General features: G+C 41.0%; 1 protein-coding gene across 5 annotated transcripts in view; it reads right to left on the reverse strand.

Moving 5' to 3' along the window:
- Window positions 1-18,056, reverse strand: part of cux2b (cut-like homeobox 2b) — a 152,530-nt gene that overhangs the window by 21,383 nt on the left and 113,091 nt on the right. For 4 of the 5 annotated variants that reach the window (XM_008417261.1, XM_008417255.2, XM_008417260.2 and 1 more), the window contains 3 exons: window positions 15,532-15,610; window positions 1,175-1,312; window positions 825-999 (listed from right to left, as the gene is read on the reverse strand). In XM_008417261.1, the coding sequence (XP_008415483.1) occupies window positions 825-999; window positions 1,175-1,312; window positions 15,532-15,610 (392 nt within the window). The remainder of the gene's footprint in view (window positions 1-824; window positions 1,000-1,174; window positions 1,313-15,531; window positions 15,611-18,056) is intronic. The other variant, XM_008417256.2, reaches the window with a different exon arrangement.

Here is an 18,056-nt window from a genome sequence, read left to right on the forward strand (position 1 = left end):
AATTTGTGTTATTGATTTGAAATTACTTTTTTGTAAAGTACCTGGAGATATATAGACAGAAAAATTTTAAGTATATTTATGTCTACGTCTAAATCTATTTGAGAAACTATGAAAARAGTAATTTTGCAAAGAAAACTGGGTAACAGTCCTCCAGATGGATAAAGTTAGATATACAAGAAAATATTTCCATCCTTAATTTCAGCAAAAACAAAAAAAACTCCTTCAAAGTATTGMCTAAGAGATACTGCATACACATGCACAGCAAACTTTTCAGATTTTTGTCTGACAAGTACTATGTGTCTTACAGGGACATAGTACAATTTTATGGTAAAATCAATGCCTTCAGTAGTAAAAATGCAATATATATCAAATATGATTCAGATTAAATTTGACTTCCTAATTAACGCCTTCAAATTGGGCCTCTGTCTCTTTAAGAAGCTCCTGTTCTTTCTGAAACTCCGCCTACAGGAAGTCATCACACATGGCTACTCTGTTAACCTTAACATTTTACCAGCGYTTCACTGAGAAGTAGCTCTTAATAAGTTCAGTAGATGTGCAGTTCCAGCAGATGTTTGCTAATTGCTGCTGGCTAGTCTGAAGGAGCTGAGTGGGGGAGTTACTAAGCGAGGTCCACCCACATGTTTTTCACAGCTGAATTGTTGCCACGGGAGATTCAAGTATTTCTCAAACATGCATGAAAGAATCAAACCAACACTCCTGGTATGTTTTTGATGAGGGAATAACATGCAAATCTCAAAAAGTGTATATTAAATTAGTGGGTATAAATACTTTTGAAAAGAATGGATTTTGCTTGCGACTCTCACCGTCGGTCATCCGTTTGCTCCTGGTGGTTCTGCTGTGGGGACCGCGGGGCCTCGGGGGCCGGCGTGCTGTTCGGGGTCATCAGTGAAGCCGGAGAGCTGGATTCCGAGGCCTCCTCTGGCAAAGCCGGAGCCGCTGAGCCGTCCTCTGTGGGCTCTGCAGACGTACAGAGAGCTACTTTTTGAAAAAAGAAAAATGAAAAAAGAAAAAAATAAAAGCAGAAAATCTTCAAAAGCCCTTCCCTTTTTTCAAACGTTTCCAGATTTTCCGGCAGAACCTCAGAGCTGCAGCTTCTCTCTGCAGACGTGTTGGGTAGGTATTGTGGCTTCATGGGGGATGATTGTGGACTGACCTGTCTTTTCAAGGCACTCCAGGTGTTTCCTCCAGTGCCTGATCTCGCGCACCAGGGCCTCGCTGTCTGGGGCCGAACTCTGAAGCTGCTGCAGCCTTTCCTCCAGGGACTGGGAGGCCTCCAGCAAAGGAGCCGGATCTGTGGCAAAAACAAAACAAAAAAAAGAAAACAAATCACTGCAAAAAGAACTACTGAGGCTCACATAATAGACATACAATGTCGCTTTTCAAAAAAAAAAAAAAAAAGAAGCTAAATAGCTGTTTTACGGCATGCGCTGCCTGTAAAGCACATTACATAGTTTTTCTGCCTCACAGTTCCGACTATTCCACAGAGACTTGTTTCCAAAAGAGTGACTCTTGGAGTTTTCCTCACTCAGTTTGCCTTTGAAAATCTCACAGGCTGGACCCTAATGACACGAGCGCCGCTCAGACCCACGTGAGCGCAAAAAAAAAAAGGGCAGAAAAAAAAGATCAAATCTAATGAGCTTTCCGGCTCACCGGTGAATGGCAAAGTTGACGAAAACATTACAATAAATATGTGACGGGGAGGGGGGCTAAAGTGCCAAATATACACCTAGGTAAAGTGTGGAAAGAAGAAAAAAAGTATGCTCCTGAAAAGGGGGTTAAAAAAAWGAGAGAGAGAGGGATTCTTTAGCACAACAGAGGAGCTGTTTTGCAATGCATGCGCAGCAGCACGGGGCCCATGGGGCCAACTAGGAGGCTGTTTCTCAGCTAACAAGTCTCCTCTGTATCATTTGATCATTTAAATTATTATGCCAGGAATTCTCAGGAGGCAGCTCGGCACTCCACATCACAGGGCTGTTTTTAATCTTCCCCTTCCCCTTTCTTCCCCTCCCGAAAAGTTCAACAGCTCAGAGAGAGAGAGAGCTGCTCCTGTTGTGTACCTGCCTGCCGAACACCAAAGGAGGTGACTTCTAGTGCCAAAGCACAGAGAGGGAAGCTCAGGGGAGCTCCTTGACAAGAAGGGAGGGGTGTGTGTGTGTGTGTGTGTGGTGGAGGGGTGGGGGGTTAGAGGCAGACGTGCACCAAAACACACACACAGCTACACACACCGCAGCCCTTCAAAACTCTAAAAGAGGAGGGGAAAAAAAAAAGAAAAAAAAAAAATCGCTGCTTTGCTGCACAAACTTTTTTCTGCCACTGCTTTCATCCGGCTCATCTTAAAGACTTCTGTGCGGAACCCAATTGGATGCCGTTCCTTCGGTGCGGGCACCGACTGAAGTGACTTTTTTCATAAGAAGTTGGGAGCCACAAACGTTTAAACTTCGCCAGATGCCACAGAGAGAATGCAAAAAACTCCGCGTCTGGCTGACCTAAAAAAAAAAAAAAATCAGATCCTCAGTGGCGGTGCAATTRTGTTGAAATCCTGGCCGCGCGTTGCACCGCGCCACATCTGCATTTTCATCAGCCGATACATTTTGGACCATTTAATTGACGATTTTTTTTTTCTTTTGTTTTTTTTCTTTCTTCCCAGGACCGTTTACAGTCAAACATTGTCTGCATTCATTGTTACAACAGCCGCGAAGCTATTGCATCAGTCACAGGGGACGTCACTATTAAGAGCATAGAACCTTCCAAGACAAACAGGATGACTTAAAGCGTGGCTATATCATCGACCCCTCTGTCACAGAAATCACTTTATCAGCCGCTTTTTTCCCCCTTATATCCTTTCAACTTTTAATGATCAAAGGACAGAGATTACGGTAAGGGATCTCTCACGCATCGGACAAGCCGGGATTATCAATCAGCGGCGAAGGAGGGTGGAGGGAAGTAAAGTCAAATTTAAAGTGAAGGGATATAAYTTAAGTSYGTATACAAAAATGAAACCCCATCAAAGCGGAGCAGCGGGGAGGCTCTCTGAGGGCCCGGGATCTACAGCTGGTGAGAGAGCGCCCAGGAAGGCTGCCTCCGACGCCGGAGAACTGCATCTGCTAATTGATGGAGGCGATAAGAAGCTTCTGTTGGGAAAGCGCCGGCGGTAAATCCACCAAGAATAATCAGAGAAGGAAAGCTGACTTTAACCAGCTCGTCTTCCTGTCCACTGCTAATTATTGCCAACATACAGGAGTGATGATTGCATTTGATTTGTGTTTAAGAGTCATTCTCACACTGAAAACTTTTCAACAATCAAACATTAAATTTAAGTACATCTGCTTTTTTGTTTTTATTAATTTTCCAATTGCCACACCCCAAAACACATTGAATCTTATACCAAGTATTTTTGGTCTAGATTTTAGTAGAAATATTCTAATACACTTGTAGTGAGAGAAAACTAACTGAGAAGTAACTTTTCAGCAAGATGTAGGAGTTCCTTTTAAGTCAATAATTCCTTAATTTTGAGGAAAACGTTCCACTGGCAGTAATACAAAAAAAATACTTTTTTAAGCTTTACATCCTGTTATGTCAGTCTCTCATCACAAACATACCTGGAGTGTTGCCTTGATTCTTTCATGCATGTTTGAGAAATAGTTTAATTTCCATGGCAACCATTTAGCTGTGCAAAACACCTGGGTGGACCTAGCGGCATGTTCCAATCAGATCATAATCTCAAAGGGTCAGAATGTATTAACAAGTAGATTTTTAAAAGTTTTGTTTCAATTGTTTTCTTATTTTAATTAAATAGAAACTAAATGAAAAGTCAATACTGAACATCAGAAAAGTGAATAGCCTCTGTGACAGTTTTCTCCCCATCTCAGCAAGTTTTTTTTACTTCCATTTGTTATATCTAGATTATAAATTAATGCAAGGAAGAAGAATCAAAAGCAAAAACTTAAAATCATCTCCACTTTCTTCCCTTTTGTTTCTCTTCCTGAGCTAGTAATGTTCTACTCTGGGCAGCAGAACATTATGGTTCATCATTTTCTCCCCTGCTTTAACTACATGTTGTAAAGCCAGATGGAGTCGTATAACACTTCTTTATTATCTGGAGTGAGACGCGTCTACACAGGAACTTTCCCCTCTCCTTGTCTCCTTCTTCTATCATCATTAATAGAAGAGCGTTAAAGAGAAAAAAAGAGAAGCAAACAAATATTTTCAGACTAAGGACATATTTTCTACTCGTTAAAAGAAAAATAAAATCTTCAGTCTCAGTTACAGTCAAGTCAACCTTCCTGAGTTCAGCACAGAATCATGAAGACCAAAGCAGCCAAGTCAAGGAAAAAGTTGTGGAAAATTTAAAGCAGGGTTAAATTAGGTGAAAATTTACTAAATGAGTCATTTTGCCAGGAATAGCAGATAGAAATGTCCAACTGCAAAAAGAAATAGAGACATGCTGCTAAAAATGTGGAGCCAAAATGGTTAAACAACGTATTGATTCATGGAGGGTCTGAGAACAAGTACACCCCACACTCTCCAGATTATTTCCACAAAATAAAAAATAATAAAAAGAAGTTTTTATTTCACTTTTATCAATCAATAAATAGTTTATTTGTGTAGCATATTCCAGCAACAAGGCAGTCCAAAGTGCTTTACTTCATAAAAACCCGAAAATACAAAGTTGTAGAAAACACAGTCACACGTTTACAAGCCCGTCCATCACTTAAAAACAAGCTTGCTGAAAAGTTACTTGTAAGAAGAGTCACTTGTAAGTTAGTTTTCTCTTTTTTCAAGTGTGCTGAGATATTTGCACTAGAAACTTGACAAAAAAATACTTGGTAAAATTTGGAATTTTTGCAGGGTACGTTACTTTCAATTGTTATAAAATTCTATGCATGTATCAAACTTGACTTAAAAGAAATTCAACTTAGAAATGTGATGCCTTGAAATTGGGCCTCCGCCTCTTTAAGAAGCTCCTGCTCTTACASATACTCCGCATTCTGCACATCATCATAACAACGCTTGTCCACGATGCCGTTTACATCTGGTTTTAGGAGTGTTGGACTGAGAGATAGTTTGTGTGATGAGGTCRGCAGACTTGCAGATCCACCAGGTGTTTGCTACTTGCTGCTCGCTAGTCTGAAGGAGCTGAATGAGGGAGTCACAGGGGAAGCTTSGCTTGAAGACTGCAGCTCCAGGTAGGAGCTTTGTGCAATTAGGCGTTGCTTTGTGAGAGCAAGTGTTTAGTGTCCCYAGTGGTTGCYATGGGAGATTYGARGATTCCTCAAACATGCATAGAAGAATCAAAGCAATACTCCAGGTGTGATTCWAATGAGAGAATAACAGTATAACATGGTAAAAGGTGCAAAAAAGTTGATTTCACATAATATCCCCTCTTTTAAACACCAATAAACTCCACTGAGGTCTGTAGTTGTAACGTGACAAAATGCGGGCAATTTAAGTTGTCTTTTGGAAGTTATTTCATAAGCTCAGTAGGAAAACCRATTTTTATCCTGATTAAATTTTTTATTTTACTGTCCACTGCTGTGTTTAGCACAAAACAAAAACAAAGGCGACGGCTGTCTAGATCTAGAAGGTTTGAAGATACTCTACAAATGAGAAYGTGTTTCGGCTCCGGAGTAATTAAAGCAAAAACAGGGCATGGCAAACTCTGCACAAACAAGAATAACGTAATAGAACCCTAAATATCAMAYAAGCTGCAAAAAAAAGTTTGCAGGAATTTTTTTTGTTTTGTGTGTGTGCGTGTTGGGGTGAGYGTGTGTGWGTGYGYGTGTGTGTGTGTGTATGGTTTTGGCCGGATTGATACAGAGTTTCATCACTTTGGCTGAGCAGTAATGAGGTTACCACCCTGCAGCTGCCTGCTTGTGGTCACCATCGTATTGCACATCTGAAAGCAGGATCAGAAGCTGGACGGCTGAGCATGCTGTGGGTGGCTCCGCCGAGGGGAAACGGAGAGGAGGGGGCGCAGGTTTAGGTGGGYGGGGGAGTGGACGGGCGTACTGCGAGCCAAGACAAGCAGGTGTGTCAGGGCGGTCCGTCTTGGCCCTGTCAGCGATACACAATCATTAGGCGGTGTGGGCGCAGTAGGGTGCACCATTATGTCTCCCTGGGCTCTGTGTAATTACGCTCTGACATAATTAACCCAGCAAGCCCATTAGCCAAGCATTGGCTGGCTGAAGAGAGGGAGAGAGAGGAAGGGGGGGAGAAAAAAAGCTATAATTATTTGTTGTGCGCATGTTAATGAGGCCAGCTGTGTTCCCATCATACAACACGAACAAATTAATTTACAAGGCTGTGCTCCAAGGTTTTTTTCTTTTCATTCAAAACAGACTTTTTTTTCTTCTTCCTCTCTCTCTGTGAGTGGACTTCAAGGTCCACAAACRCACTCCGCCGCCGCTGCTGCAACAAACAGCAACACTGTTGTAATGTTGTTGTCAAGGACCAAAACTGGGTTGAYGGAGCACTTTCACCTTCACACACAATGTAGAGAGATATACCATGAGAAAAAAAAATCCCGCCTCTTATCTTCAGCCTGTCAAGGAACAATTTTGATGAAAAGAAACACAAACTGCTTGCAACAAATTCAGAAACATCGTCTGTTTGTGGCGTATTTTAAACCATCAGGCATTTGATACTCAAGACGGCAGAGCGAACACTTCTTCTTCCCTTGATGTGGCAGAAGGAAGGAGGAAATACTCAAATATAAAGATGTGTGGAATGAGAAGAAAAAGAGGGTGGGGGGGCAGGGGAGGCACGACTGTGGGAAGCGGGTGGCGCGAAACAAAGCCGARAGAGAAAACTTTTTAACCTGCGCTTCTTTTTTTTTTTTATTATTATATCGCTGCTTTGCGTGTTTCTTTGACAGACTGAAGGACGAAGACGGAGCGACATCAATGTCGAGGCATTTTAAAGCTCGGAACAAAGAGGAGGGTGTCAAGGAAACAAAGAGAGGAGGGTACGTGGCGTTTAAAATTAACACAAGACGCCACCGTGGAGATGCCTGTGACATCCGAACCAAACTGAACTGGAATACAGGAAGTAAAAAAAAAAAAAAAGAAACTTTCTATTCTGATTTTTCCAAATTCCAATGAATTAACAGCAATAAATACTKCTCTTTTTTAATTTCTGCATCCCATCAGCTCTCGTCAGCACACACATTCCTACACACACAGAGATGCTGCCTTTTGAGAGCACACACTCTCTCCTGCTCCCTCTAGGGTCTCCAACTCCACAGGGACGAGTTGGAGAGGCCTGGCTCTTTTATGAACATAATGCATTATTAAGCACCTCAAACATCTCCTGGGCCTTTGTTTATTACTGCTCTTATTAATCACTTATGCATAATCTCGTCCCGCCCAGAGAGCTTTCATTTTCCGTCAGCTTTTATATGGCCTTATTTTCCAACAGACTCGCACAAAGCACTTCTCCTCCACTCGCCTCCCGTACCTAGGTACTTAGCCGCACAATTACAATAAAACCGGCTGGCCGTGCCTCGCAGGCCTCGCTTTCTGGTGCCGGCGCTYGTCTGTGGGGTGGGCCGAGGAAGGACGACTCTTCTTTATGCATCTGAAAGACAGCCAATCGCTGAGTTCAGTGCCTACTMTTTAGAGTAGAACACAGGGCAGCATCTGTTGTGAACCAGTAACGATGCTTTATCACAAGTTTCTGACACTTCTTCCAAAATCACACACGTTTCCTCAAACTTCTACACCTTTCTGGCAGTGTTTCCATTTATGTTTTGTGAATTTCAAGGCAAGACTATAATGCCAAATTTGTCTTCTGCTTCAAAGCAGTAAACACAGACTGGTCAWGTCAGGATTGAGTCATGATATACAGATCTCTCACATACGGCTTATGACGGATCTATGATGTCTTTTAAAAATACTATCAATGTTTTCACACCGRATAGTCTGGTAGACTCAGTTTGATTGGGGACYAAAGTTTTCACACTTGTTCCATTTCACTGTGTCAAACAAACCAAACCCTTTGAAAGACCTGCTCCCCTGCCAGCYTGTGGTGGCGTTGCAGCGAGAACCACTGAAGGAAACAACACAAAATCCTCGTGAGCGCAACTTCCATCTTCATGAAATGTAAACAGAAAATTGTAGGATTTCTCCTTTGTCTTTAGCAAAAAAAAAAGCCATTTCTCCGTCCAACATGCTCCGCACTACAGTCCGTTTCCTGCTTTTGGAGAGGTTTCCGGTCCGCTTGGCGTTCACACATGCATTCGAACCACAGGCGCACCAGAGTTCACCTTTTCGGTCGATTGTCCAGTCACACCTCTGCCAACAAACCAGACTTTCTAGCCAAACAAAAGTTTGCTTATAACTCTTTTTCTAGAAAGTTTGTCGACTGAAGTGGACTATGCTTGACTGAAGTGGGTTTAGTCCACTTGATTAAAGCGATCTATGCTACTGCTTACCATTAACACCAGACAGTTTAAGTTACCCAGGTATAGTTTAACACCTTGACCTAATACAGTATGGGGGGAATTTAGATTTTTGAATCAATGTGCATTTATTGTGATTTCTTTGCCAGTGTCTAAAAAACTAAGGTACTGGTGGCTAAACTCACTGAAATATTCAACTCAAGGAGAGAAGCAGCAGTTTCAACTTAAAGTATATCATTTTTAGAAGCTTAGAAAATAAAGTCTAAATGGTATGATGGAGATTAGAGTTTTATGAGGGTTTTTTTTTTCTTTAATTATAAGAATAAAGTCATAATACAACCGGAATAAAACTGTAATCATATAAGAATAAGTCCATAAGAATGTGATGAGTTGTAAGAAAGTCACAATGTTAGAAGAATAAAGTGGTAATTCTATGATGACTCCTTCACAAAAAATAAAAAATTTAAATGAGAACTTCTGGGGATTTTTTGAAGTTCTACATTGGCATAGGTTTTACAAACAAGGAAATACTTCACGTTCTAACACATCAGCATCAAATTATTATCAGTAGCAGGACTTTGAATCGATTGTTTAAACAGCTGAATCTATTTTAAAGAAAGAACCACACACACTTGCTGAGTTTGTCACCTCAGATCAGAATAACTCAAAGATTTTCTCTCATTAAAACAACTTCTTATTCTCATAATATCCTGACTTCATTCTTTTAATTAAAAAAATCTTAGTCTGGCCCTAATGCTTTGTCGTATAACTGAGACAACGCTGTCTGTTTATTTTTCTTTCTTTTTGGTACATTTTCAGGACTTAGATCTCATTTTCAGATATGGCAGGATGACCACTATGTTTGATAATATTCACCACTACTATGATGAGATTTTCCTCTAAATTGATAAAGATTAAACAGAAATCCTTGTTTGTGATCCAGAAAAACATGTATAATGGAAATAGCATCTATAATGGAAACTCTCATTCCACTAGACTCTTATGCCAACTATTCCACCATAAACCTTGGGCTGGATTTTAACTCTAGTTTTACTTTCAATGTCTACTGCCTTCAGTATTCCTTGCTTTTCATTCATTTCAGAAATATTGCTTAATTAAGTGACATAGAGGTAAGCATAGTTATTTATGCTTTGATTTCTTAGTCATGGAAATGTCGTTGATTATTTCCCTGCTTTAACAAAGCATGTCAGCAGTTTTAAACTAATCTATCCACAGCAGATCCCAGAGGTCTGGTGACCAGACCTAATGGATGAAACATGCTTAAGGTTGAAAATGAAAGGAGACAGTGTCTGAAAACTGTASACTGTTTTTTAAAGAAGCTAAAACCACACCTTTTAAAAATTGCGCTGCTTAATTACGTGGATGTTCTGTTTAATAGTTTTCCTTTGCAATCTACTTATTGAAACATACATGCTGCATACAAGGTTTTACTTACTTTACCTTCTAAGCAGGTTCTTATTGGGTACAGGTTTCCACCTCCCATCAGACTCTGAAACGTCTGCATTTTTAATCACTTTAACCAATCTAAATATTGTGTTGTTGTCTGTTAAAGTGGGGGATTTCATTTTAAGTACTGCATACTATTTATTGCTCACTTTTTTAGTCTTACCAGCACATTTATGTTTTCTGATCAACAAGTTTTGCATTTAACCTCCATTGGTTGAAGGAGTGTAATTTGGTGTCTAACCCGCTGGTTAAATACTAATTGTTGGTGTGTTGTTTTTATTGTGACTTTCTGTAAAATTAAAGGCCCATTGCATACAGATCTGAATCTGACTCTCCAAAATAAAATGCTTCATTTATTGTAATCTTAAAGACTAGGCATCAGTTTCTTAAACTGGATTGTTTAGAAATCCTTTCAAGCCTATTATTTTTTAGTTTTCCAATTACACTTTTTCCTTCCACTCAACTATCCATCAACAGCCCATTAAACAACCAGCTTCGTTAGCAGTGACTTTGTATGGCGAGTTTCAGTGACAACTTTTATAAATGCACAAAATGGCCACAGCATTTCAGAATTAAAAGTAATTTTTTTAATTGGCCTTATGTAATATTCCAACTTTTGATAAACTCAATTAATCCTTGAAACATTTCAGTTTATTTGTAGTGAATCTAAATAACAAGAGATGGAATTTTTAACTGACTGAAAAAAAATTTCAATAATATCTTAATTTAATTTATTAAGTTAAATGTATAATGTCTTTTAACAAAAAACATTAACTTCTATCTGCAGTTCCAATGGTCACCACTAGCAAGCACTCTTGCCCTAGCATTTCCACCAACAAACACGCGCACACGCATACAGACTTGCACATCCACCTCAGACATGCCGTAGGCCCTGAAAACACACATGCCTGCACGCACACACGCACACACACTTAAGAAGGGTGTATTTAGATCAGAATCTTCACAAAGTCTCCGTGAGCTTTCCGCTCAGATAAAAGGAGACGTGTTCTAAAAGGAGAGGGGGAGCAGGGCGGATCCTGGGGGATGAGTGTGTATACTGTGAGGAGGCGAGGAAGAGCAAACACCTGGAGTGTCAGTCTCAGGGCTACGCCCCTGGCGACAGGGCCTCGCCGCTCTCACAGAGGTGGCAACAAACGCAGACGTTCAAACGGCGCACACACGTGCACACGYACACACACACACACACACRCACACGCACACACACACACACRCACACACACRCACACACACACACACACACACACACGCTCCAGGAGAGACGAGCCGAACGAGAAGGAGGAGAAGGAGGTGGAGAGGTTTGGTGCATCTCCGGGACGCGGGCAGATGCTGCCACTGTTTTCCAGCGTTCAGTGATCAGGATATGTTTATGCGCGCTGATCAAAACCGTGCGGAGGTGATATAAACATTGTTAGGGAAGCGCTGTTAACAGGCCCTCTTTTCAAGCGTCAGACTGGGTGGGAGTTACAGCGCGCAGCATGGGGAAGTGTCACAGGCAAATCAAAATATAGCACACTAATGAAACMCTCCGGTGGATTGACATGTTGGCTTAGGGGCCCAGAGAAATGAGATTTAACAAAAAAATAAAAATAATAATAAAAAAGACTTCAATCACTCAGATCAAAAGTTTCTCGCTCAGAGTTGACTGTTGCATTCTAGTTATATGCAGGTACTAACAAAGCATTAACATGTCATGACGAACGCTCACATATGTGACGGCTTTGTTACCCGTTTCCGACAGAAACAGCGTGGCAAAGTGGATAACTTTGACCAGATTAGAGGTGGGCATTTATTGTATAGTTTATCATTTATTGTGATACATTTCTTATGATAAGAATTTCGATTCACTGTCATGATAAATTTCAATTAAGGAATTGATAGTTTTAATATTTTCTCAACTGTTTGTCCAACTAAAGAATCACTGCATATCAATAAATGTGGAAATGTGACTAAATGCAGTTACTGCGAGCAGCTTTTTGTTCGTGACTGGTGTCCTAAAGAAGAGCAGTACAAATGGGTGTGCTTCTCGAGAGCAGTATTTCTGTTTGTGGGGCAAAGACAAAAAATAAGAAATTACTCTTGTCACTTTTATCATTATCACAATAATTCCACAAAGTCTTGTGATAAAATTTTAAGTCCAGATGTCCGTCTAGACCAGATGTTAACAGCATCCAGATACAACAGGTCACATATTGAGCATTTCCCCCACACCTCTCCTTCTGCATTCATTAACTTTGCTGTTGGCCTCCTCTGATTGGACCCGCCAAGCCTTTCTGGGCACAAACACACACACACGCGCACACGTAGGGAAGAGGCACTTTCAAATGAAATAATAGGAGGGGAAAAACGCCACGCCATGAATAGTAATAACTGCATTAAGATTAACGAGCATGGCGTGTAAAGAATAATTGCATCTGTCAAAAGATTAAAAATACATGAGCTGTGGCGTTTGTTGGAAGGGGGAACGGCGGGAATGCTTGCTTGTTGTGTTTGAGGGGGCTAGAGAGAAATGAAGCAGGGCCACGGCCAAATGAGTGTCCTCCCGTGTACCTGGAGTCATCCATTCTGGCGAGAGGTGGGAAGGAGAGGGAGGGGGTGGGGGGCTGGTGGGGCAGGAGGGCTGGGGTGTGCAGGGGGGGTGACCTTGGACACCAGCAGCAAGCTGTACAGTGACAAACAGGGACAGAATACAGTGAGTCCTCCTTGCAGATGATACATACTGAGCGAACCCCCAACAYGCTGAAAGCAGCAMCAAACCTTTCATGCTGAAATCATGTGTGTTGCATCAGTTGAAAAGAAAGTTCTACTTATTTTTCAGGTTCAGACTGATTTTTTTTTTTAAAAGAATGACTATTTGTAAGAGTGTGTATATTTTCCCTGATAACACAAACAAATAGTGAGCAAAAAGTTAAAAGTTTTGCCTCTATAGGTACCCATATCTGGCACATTGATTGATTGATTGATTGATATTGATTGATTGATTGATTGATTGATTGATTGATTGATTGATTGATTGATTGATCCAACTTCTCCAACACCAAATATTTGGAATAGGTTGCAAGGTGACAACTGTTGGTCTGATCTTTCAAACACTGAAAGAAACAAGGCATGGCAGTGGTGCAGCACATGATCCATGTACGGCCTTCGTCCTCGACATGGTCGTCACAGGTTAGAGTCTCAGTACATTGATCTTTGCCACATGCCTTGTCAGTCTCCCGCAACCCAACTTCGAACTTCCTGTCAATTCTCAAGGCCACTACAACCAAGGAAATGTATCTGGAGCTCCAAGTGAGATGTAGCCTGATGGAGTGAGMCTGATTATCGTGGTCGACGACCTGAAGGAAGCGAGAACCACAGTTACCAAGACTGAAACTGGTAACAGATGCAGCTGTAGATTCTCAGCTGAGGACAACCCTCAGTGTTTAAGTCCAGTTCCTTTCTACTTTAGATCACTGGAAACTAGGAATGTAACAAGATCTCACGATACTAAGACATCACGAGGTAAATGCCATCTCATGACCACTTAACTATACTGAAATCATTTGTTTAGCAGCATTTTGGGGTTTCTAGTTGTAACTGTTAATGCAACACAGTGACAGACAAGACAAAAAATTTGAAAATACTAGATAAAAAGAGATGGATGTCCATTCCAGCATGGACATCCATCCATGCTGGATGGATGTCGAAGGCTACGTTAAGCTACAATCACAATCCACTCTATCAATAGCAACTTGGAAATGTCTTACAGCAGACCATGCGTAGTCAGAGAACTGAGGTCTGAAGAGATAAAAACAAATCAGAAAAATGAAACATCAGTTTGTTGAATTTGTGGTAAAATCTAAAAAATGCAGAATAAAGGACTTTTTTTGAAGCATAAATTTGATCTTTGACATTTTCTTGAAAGTAAGATTAAAATCTTGTCCCATCATTCTCGTGAAATCAATGTTGTGTCTCATCTTGAGAGYTTTAGGTATCATTACGCCCCTACTGGAAACTCAAGATGAGATCTCTCAGCCCCTTTAGGGTACTTCTGAACGGAAAATAAGGAGCAAAATCTTGAGCGCAAACTTGGTGACCAACTACAAGAAACGCTGTGCTAGTCAACAAATGCATAACTGCATAGCTGCTTCATCTTTCAGATACTTTTCAACAAATTAGAATGTGTTCCGATGAGACTAGCAGGTCAGATTAAACAGATTAAAAATACCTTTTGGAAATAATCTCAAGGCAGGTCTTAAACATACTTTTCATTAAGTCTGTGTTCAAATGATCTTTGTGTTGCTCCTTCACATAAAATGCCAAACACTTAAGTGGCACAGTGGCAAATGGAGAAGTTCAGTCTGTCGAGATTTTTACAAGACACTGCATATTTATAATATACTAATATATTTGTGGCATGACTAAAGAATCAGGTCCCGTACCGTTACAAATGCAAGGTCAAATGAAGATCGGCAGGACTACCTGATGTAACAGGGTATGTGATATCCTATACTCTTYAAGTCAAATGAATGGTTATAAAAAGAACATGGTTTGCATTTCAAGAGAAAAGGAGAAAAATATTTCGTTTTGTAAAACAAAGTGTTTGTGTTACGTGGGATGACAGCAGCCTCTGCTACCTGACAAAGGTCTGTTTTAAAACCGTGTACCATTAAAATGCTCTGCAGCTGGAATTAAGGTCACCATGTAAAAAAAGGCACAGGTTATATTAATCAAACTGAATACGTCTTCAAAGAAAGGCATTTCTTATCAAGGAAATAACTCCAGTCAAAGTCGACTTGTGTTTGTGTGTGCGCCTGAGCGCGAGGGTTAGCGAGTGGGTGGTTGGTGGCGCAATATCAAGCAGGGGACTTCAAGGAAAAATGGAGACCTTTAAAAGTCAGTTGCCGTCGTCGCTTTTTCTCTGACGCTGGCTTTTATCTCGTATTCATTGAATCTGTAAACAGCATTCTCTACTCCTGCCACAAGTGCTTCTCTGATCTAGACAGAGATTGGGCTGCGTACTGCTGCCGTCTCCTGCAACAGAGAGCAATACGCTACATGTTCCCTAGCACTGGAGGAAAAAAGAAAACTAAATAAACACAGGCTTGTGCCTTTCCTTTACCCCAATTTTCCGCCTTTTGCACCTCTTTCCCTTTCCCTCCCCCCCTTTGGCCTCATCAGGTTCAACACAAACCCAGACTTCAGTTGGGATTTTAATTGGTCCTCCACAATCAACAGCCGAGCTCCTTAAGAACGTGTTTTCTCCTCAGTCGGGCTACACTCGAGGACCAGCGCTGGGCTTAGAAGTGGCCTCACGCAGAGTTTTGGAAACCACTCTGAGAGCATAGACTTTGAAAAATAGATAAGAGCCACAGGGTATAGGGTTTTCTGTATCTTGCATCCATGTGCTGCCGCACCATATCCACCGTATCCACGGCGAGGAAAAATTACTTTCTGTGTGTGTGGTGATTTGTACGAACGAAGTACGCCGAGCGAACCGGTCCGCCCGCAGACGTGACGATTGACGGGAATTGATCTTTTAAGAGATTGATCTTCAAAGGAAGAATGGTAATTCTACACGTAATGCTGGCGAGTGTGCCGGTGTTGTTTGTGAAGATGCACTTCTCTGGTCTTGGTGGGAGACTCACCTGGGGCCTCGATAAGCTGTTTGTAGATTCCCAGGAACGCAGACTCTGCCTCCTTACTGCGCTTGTTCAGAGCGACCACCTGCAGGGAAGAAGATGCCATTAAGGTAAACATGGACTTGCATAACTCAGGAAACTAGTACATGAATGGTCAGGTGAAGCCAAGATGATCTGACTTGAAGTTTAAGGTAAAACATCATTGATGACATTCATGATGTAGCTCTGAAGTATTGAAATTACAGCTTATATTTTTTAACTTCAGTTGTTAAAAAAATGGGATATATATATCAAATATGACTTAAGACAATTTACTTTGTAATTTAACACCTTGAAATTGGACCKCTGTCTCTTTAAAAACTCCTGCTCTTTCTGAAACTCCGCCTTTAGGAAGTCATCACAACATGGCTCCTCTATTAACCCTTTAACAACATTCTTACCAATGTTACACTGAGAAGTAGCTCCTATAATGAGCTCAGCCGATACGTAGTTCCACCAGGTGTTTGCTAATTGCTGCTGGCTAGTCTGAAAGAGTTGAGTAGGGGAGTCGCTGGAGAGGGCTGCTCTGTGAGGCGGAAGCTCTGAAGCTTGRAAATTACAGCTCTGAAAAGCAGCAGGACCTTGAAGGCGGAGCTAGATCAACCCAGGTGTTTTGCACAGCTGAATGGTTGCCATGGGAGATTAGAGGATTTCTCAAGCATGCATGGAAGAWTCAAAGCAACACTCCAGGTTTGTTTTTGATGAGGGAATAACATTATAACATGATGTAAAGCTCAAAAAAGTCGATTTTACATAATGCTGCCCCTTTAAAACAGTGTTTAGASTAATAGAAAACTCTTCTACAATAAAATATGACCGTAATACTTAATCAATATAATAAAATTATTTCCAAGCACACATTGCTAACATGAGTATAATTTTCTTTGGCTCTACACCTAAAACTGCTATGTATGGTTATTGGTTAGAAGAACATTTGTCATGCTTGTATCACCTGCTGAGCAAATCTAACCATGCTTTACACCAATCAGTCAGAATATTCTAATATGAAGTAAAGGAAAACTGACAGATTTGTGACCATATTTGAGTTACAAAAATATGTTCTTACAGAAATATGATACTAATAACACGAAGTGCTACTTTCTGAGACATAAAATACAATAAAACTTTTCCCTCATTTAAAGCCCAATCGAAATTTGAAATGCTGCTCCAGAATCAAAACTTCATGTGTTGTATCTGCTGCGTCATCACATCTTTCATTTAGTTATCTTTTAAAAGTATATTAAGTTTTATTCCTATAAATTAGTTGTGTGTTCCGTTTCATCACCACGATGTTCCCATTAGGCCTGTTCACAAAAACACATTTTACTGGTCGATAAATCATCCCAGAAGTTATTGCGATCAACRATAACGTTGTTGTTTTGAGACTATTTTAAAGTAATATAATGGTAATGGCACAATAATGCAAGAACACATTCTCAGAGATCAACAAACTTTAAATTCTAATGATCACTTAACACTGGAACTGAAGGACATTTTTAATATCCAAAATAAAAAAATCAGAAACAACAAATAAAACGAATTATGAAGAGTGTAAACAAAATTGTTAAAAAAAAAAAGGACAGTTGTCACCAAAGACTTATGCAGTTTTTGGTAGAAAAAGAGAAATGATAAATCATGCAAATGGAAATTATTGAGCTGGTTTTAATTTATCAAGCAATTAATTGATTTATTGATTCATTAATTAAATAATTTATTGCGATGCACTGTTGCATCTTGATGTCAAAAAACATCARACTGCATGGCACTTGAAATGTAAGATCCTACAAACGCTGCATCCAACATTGATATAGTACACATTGACTTTGCTAAGATTTTGTTATTCAATATATCGTGCAGCCCCAAAACGCACAAAATATTACCAGCTACAGTAGAAATACTGATGTTCTCTGATGATTCTACGAGACAAACTGTGCAGGGAGGAGATCTTAACAGTAAATCAGTGACATCTTGAGAGAAAGCTTAAACCGTGGCAACGTTTCTCCTGTTTAACTGCCAAGCTGTTGCATGTTGCGAGGCGACATTTGGCCCGGTAAACGTAGGCACCGGTTGTGTGCGAGGACACTCGCCAGTGGTCTCCATCACCAGCAGCACTCAGCACCTGCTATCCGCGGCTCGGCGGGTGACGCAAACCAATTAACGATTCATTAGGAGGGACAAAGAAAGCAAATTAGCCGCCACCTGGCCCCATGGAGAGGGCACCTGCGCTAGTGGGTATGTGGGTTACCCGCTCTCAGCGCACACCGAGGCTTCGGATCTGTTTGTAAACCAGAGGACGCGCGCGGTGCCTTCTCCCCGACGCCCTCTACTCGGCAACAGTAAAGTCGGATCTAGTCTGACTCATCGGCTGGATTCAAATGAWCGTCATCTACTGTTCGTGTCACTTCTGTCGCTGCTGATTACATTCCCCCCAGTCGTATCGGCTCAACGGGGCCCCAACAAAGGGGCCAGGAAGGCGGGCGGCACGTCTGAGC

Source organism: Poecilia reticulata, linkage group LG9 (genome assembly GCF_000633615.1).
Source record: "Poecilia reticulata strain Guanapo linkage group LG9, Guppy_female_1.0+MT, whole genome shotgun sequence".
In the NCBI taxonomy this organism is placed as follows: Eukaryota; Metazoa; Chordata; class Actinopteri; order Cyprinodontiformes; family Poeciliidae; genus Poecilia; species Poecilia reticulata.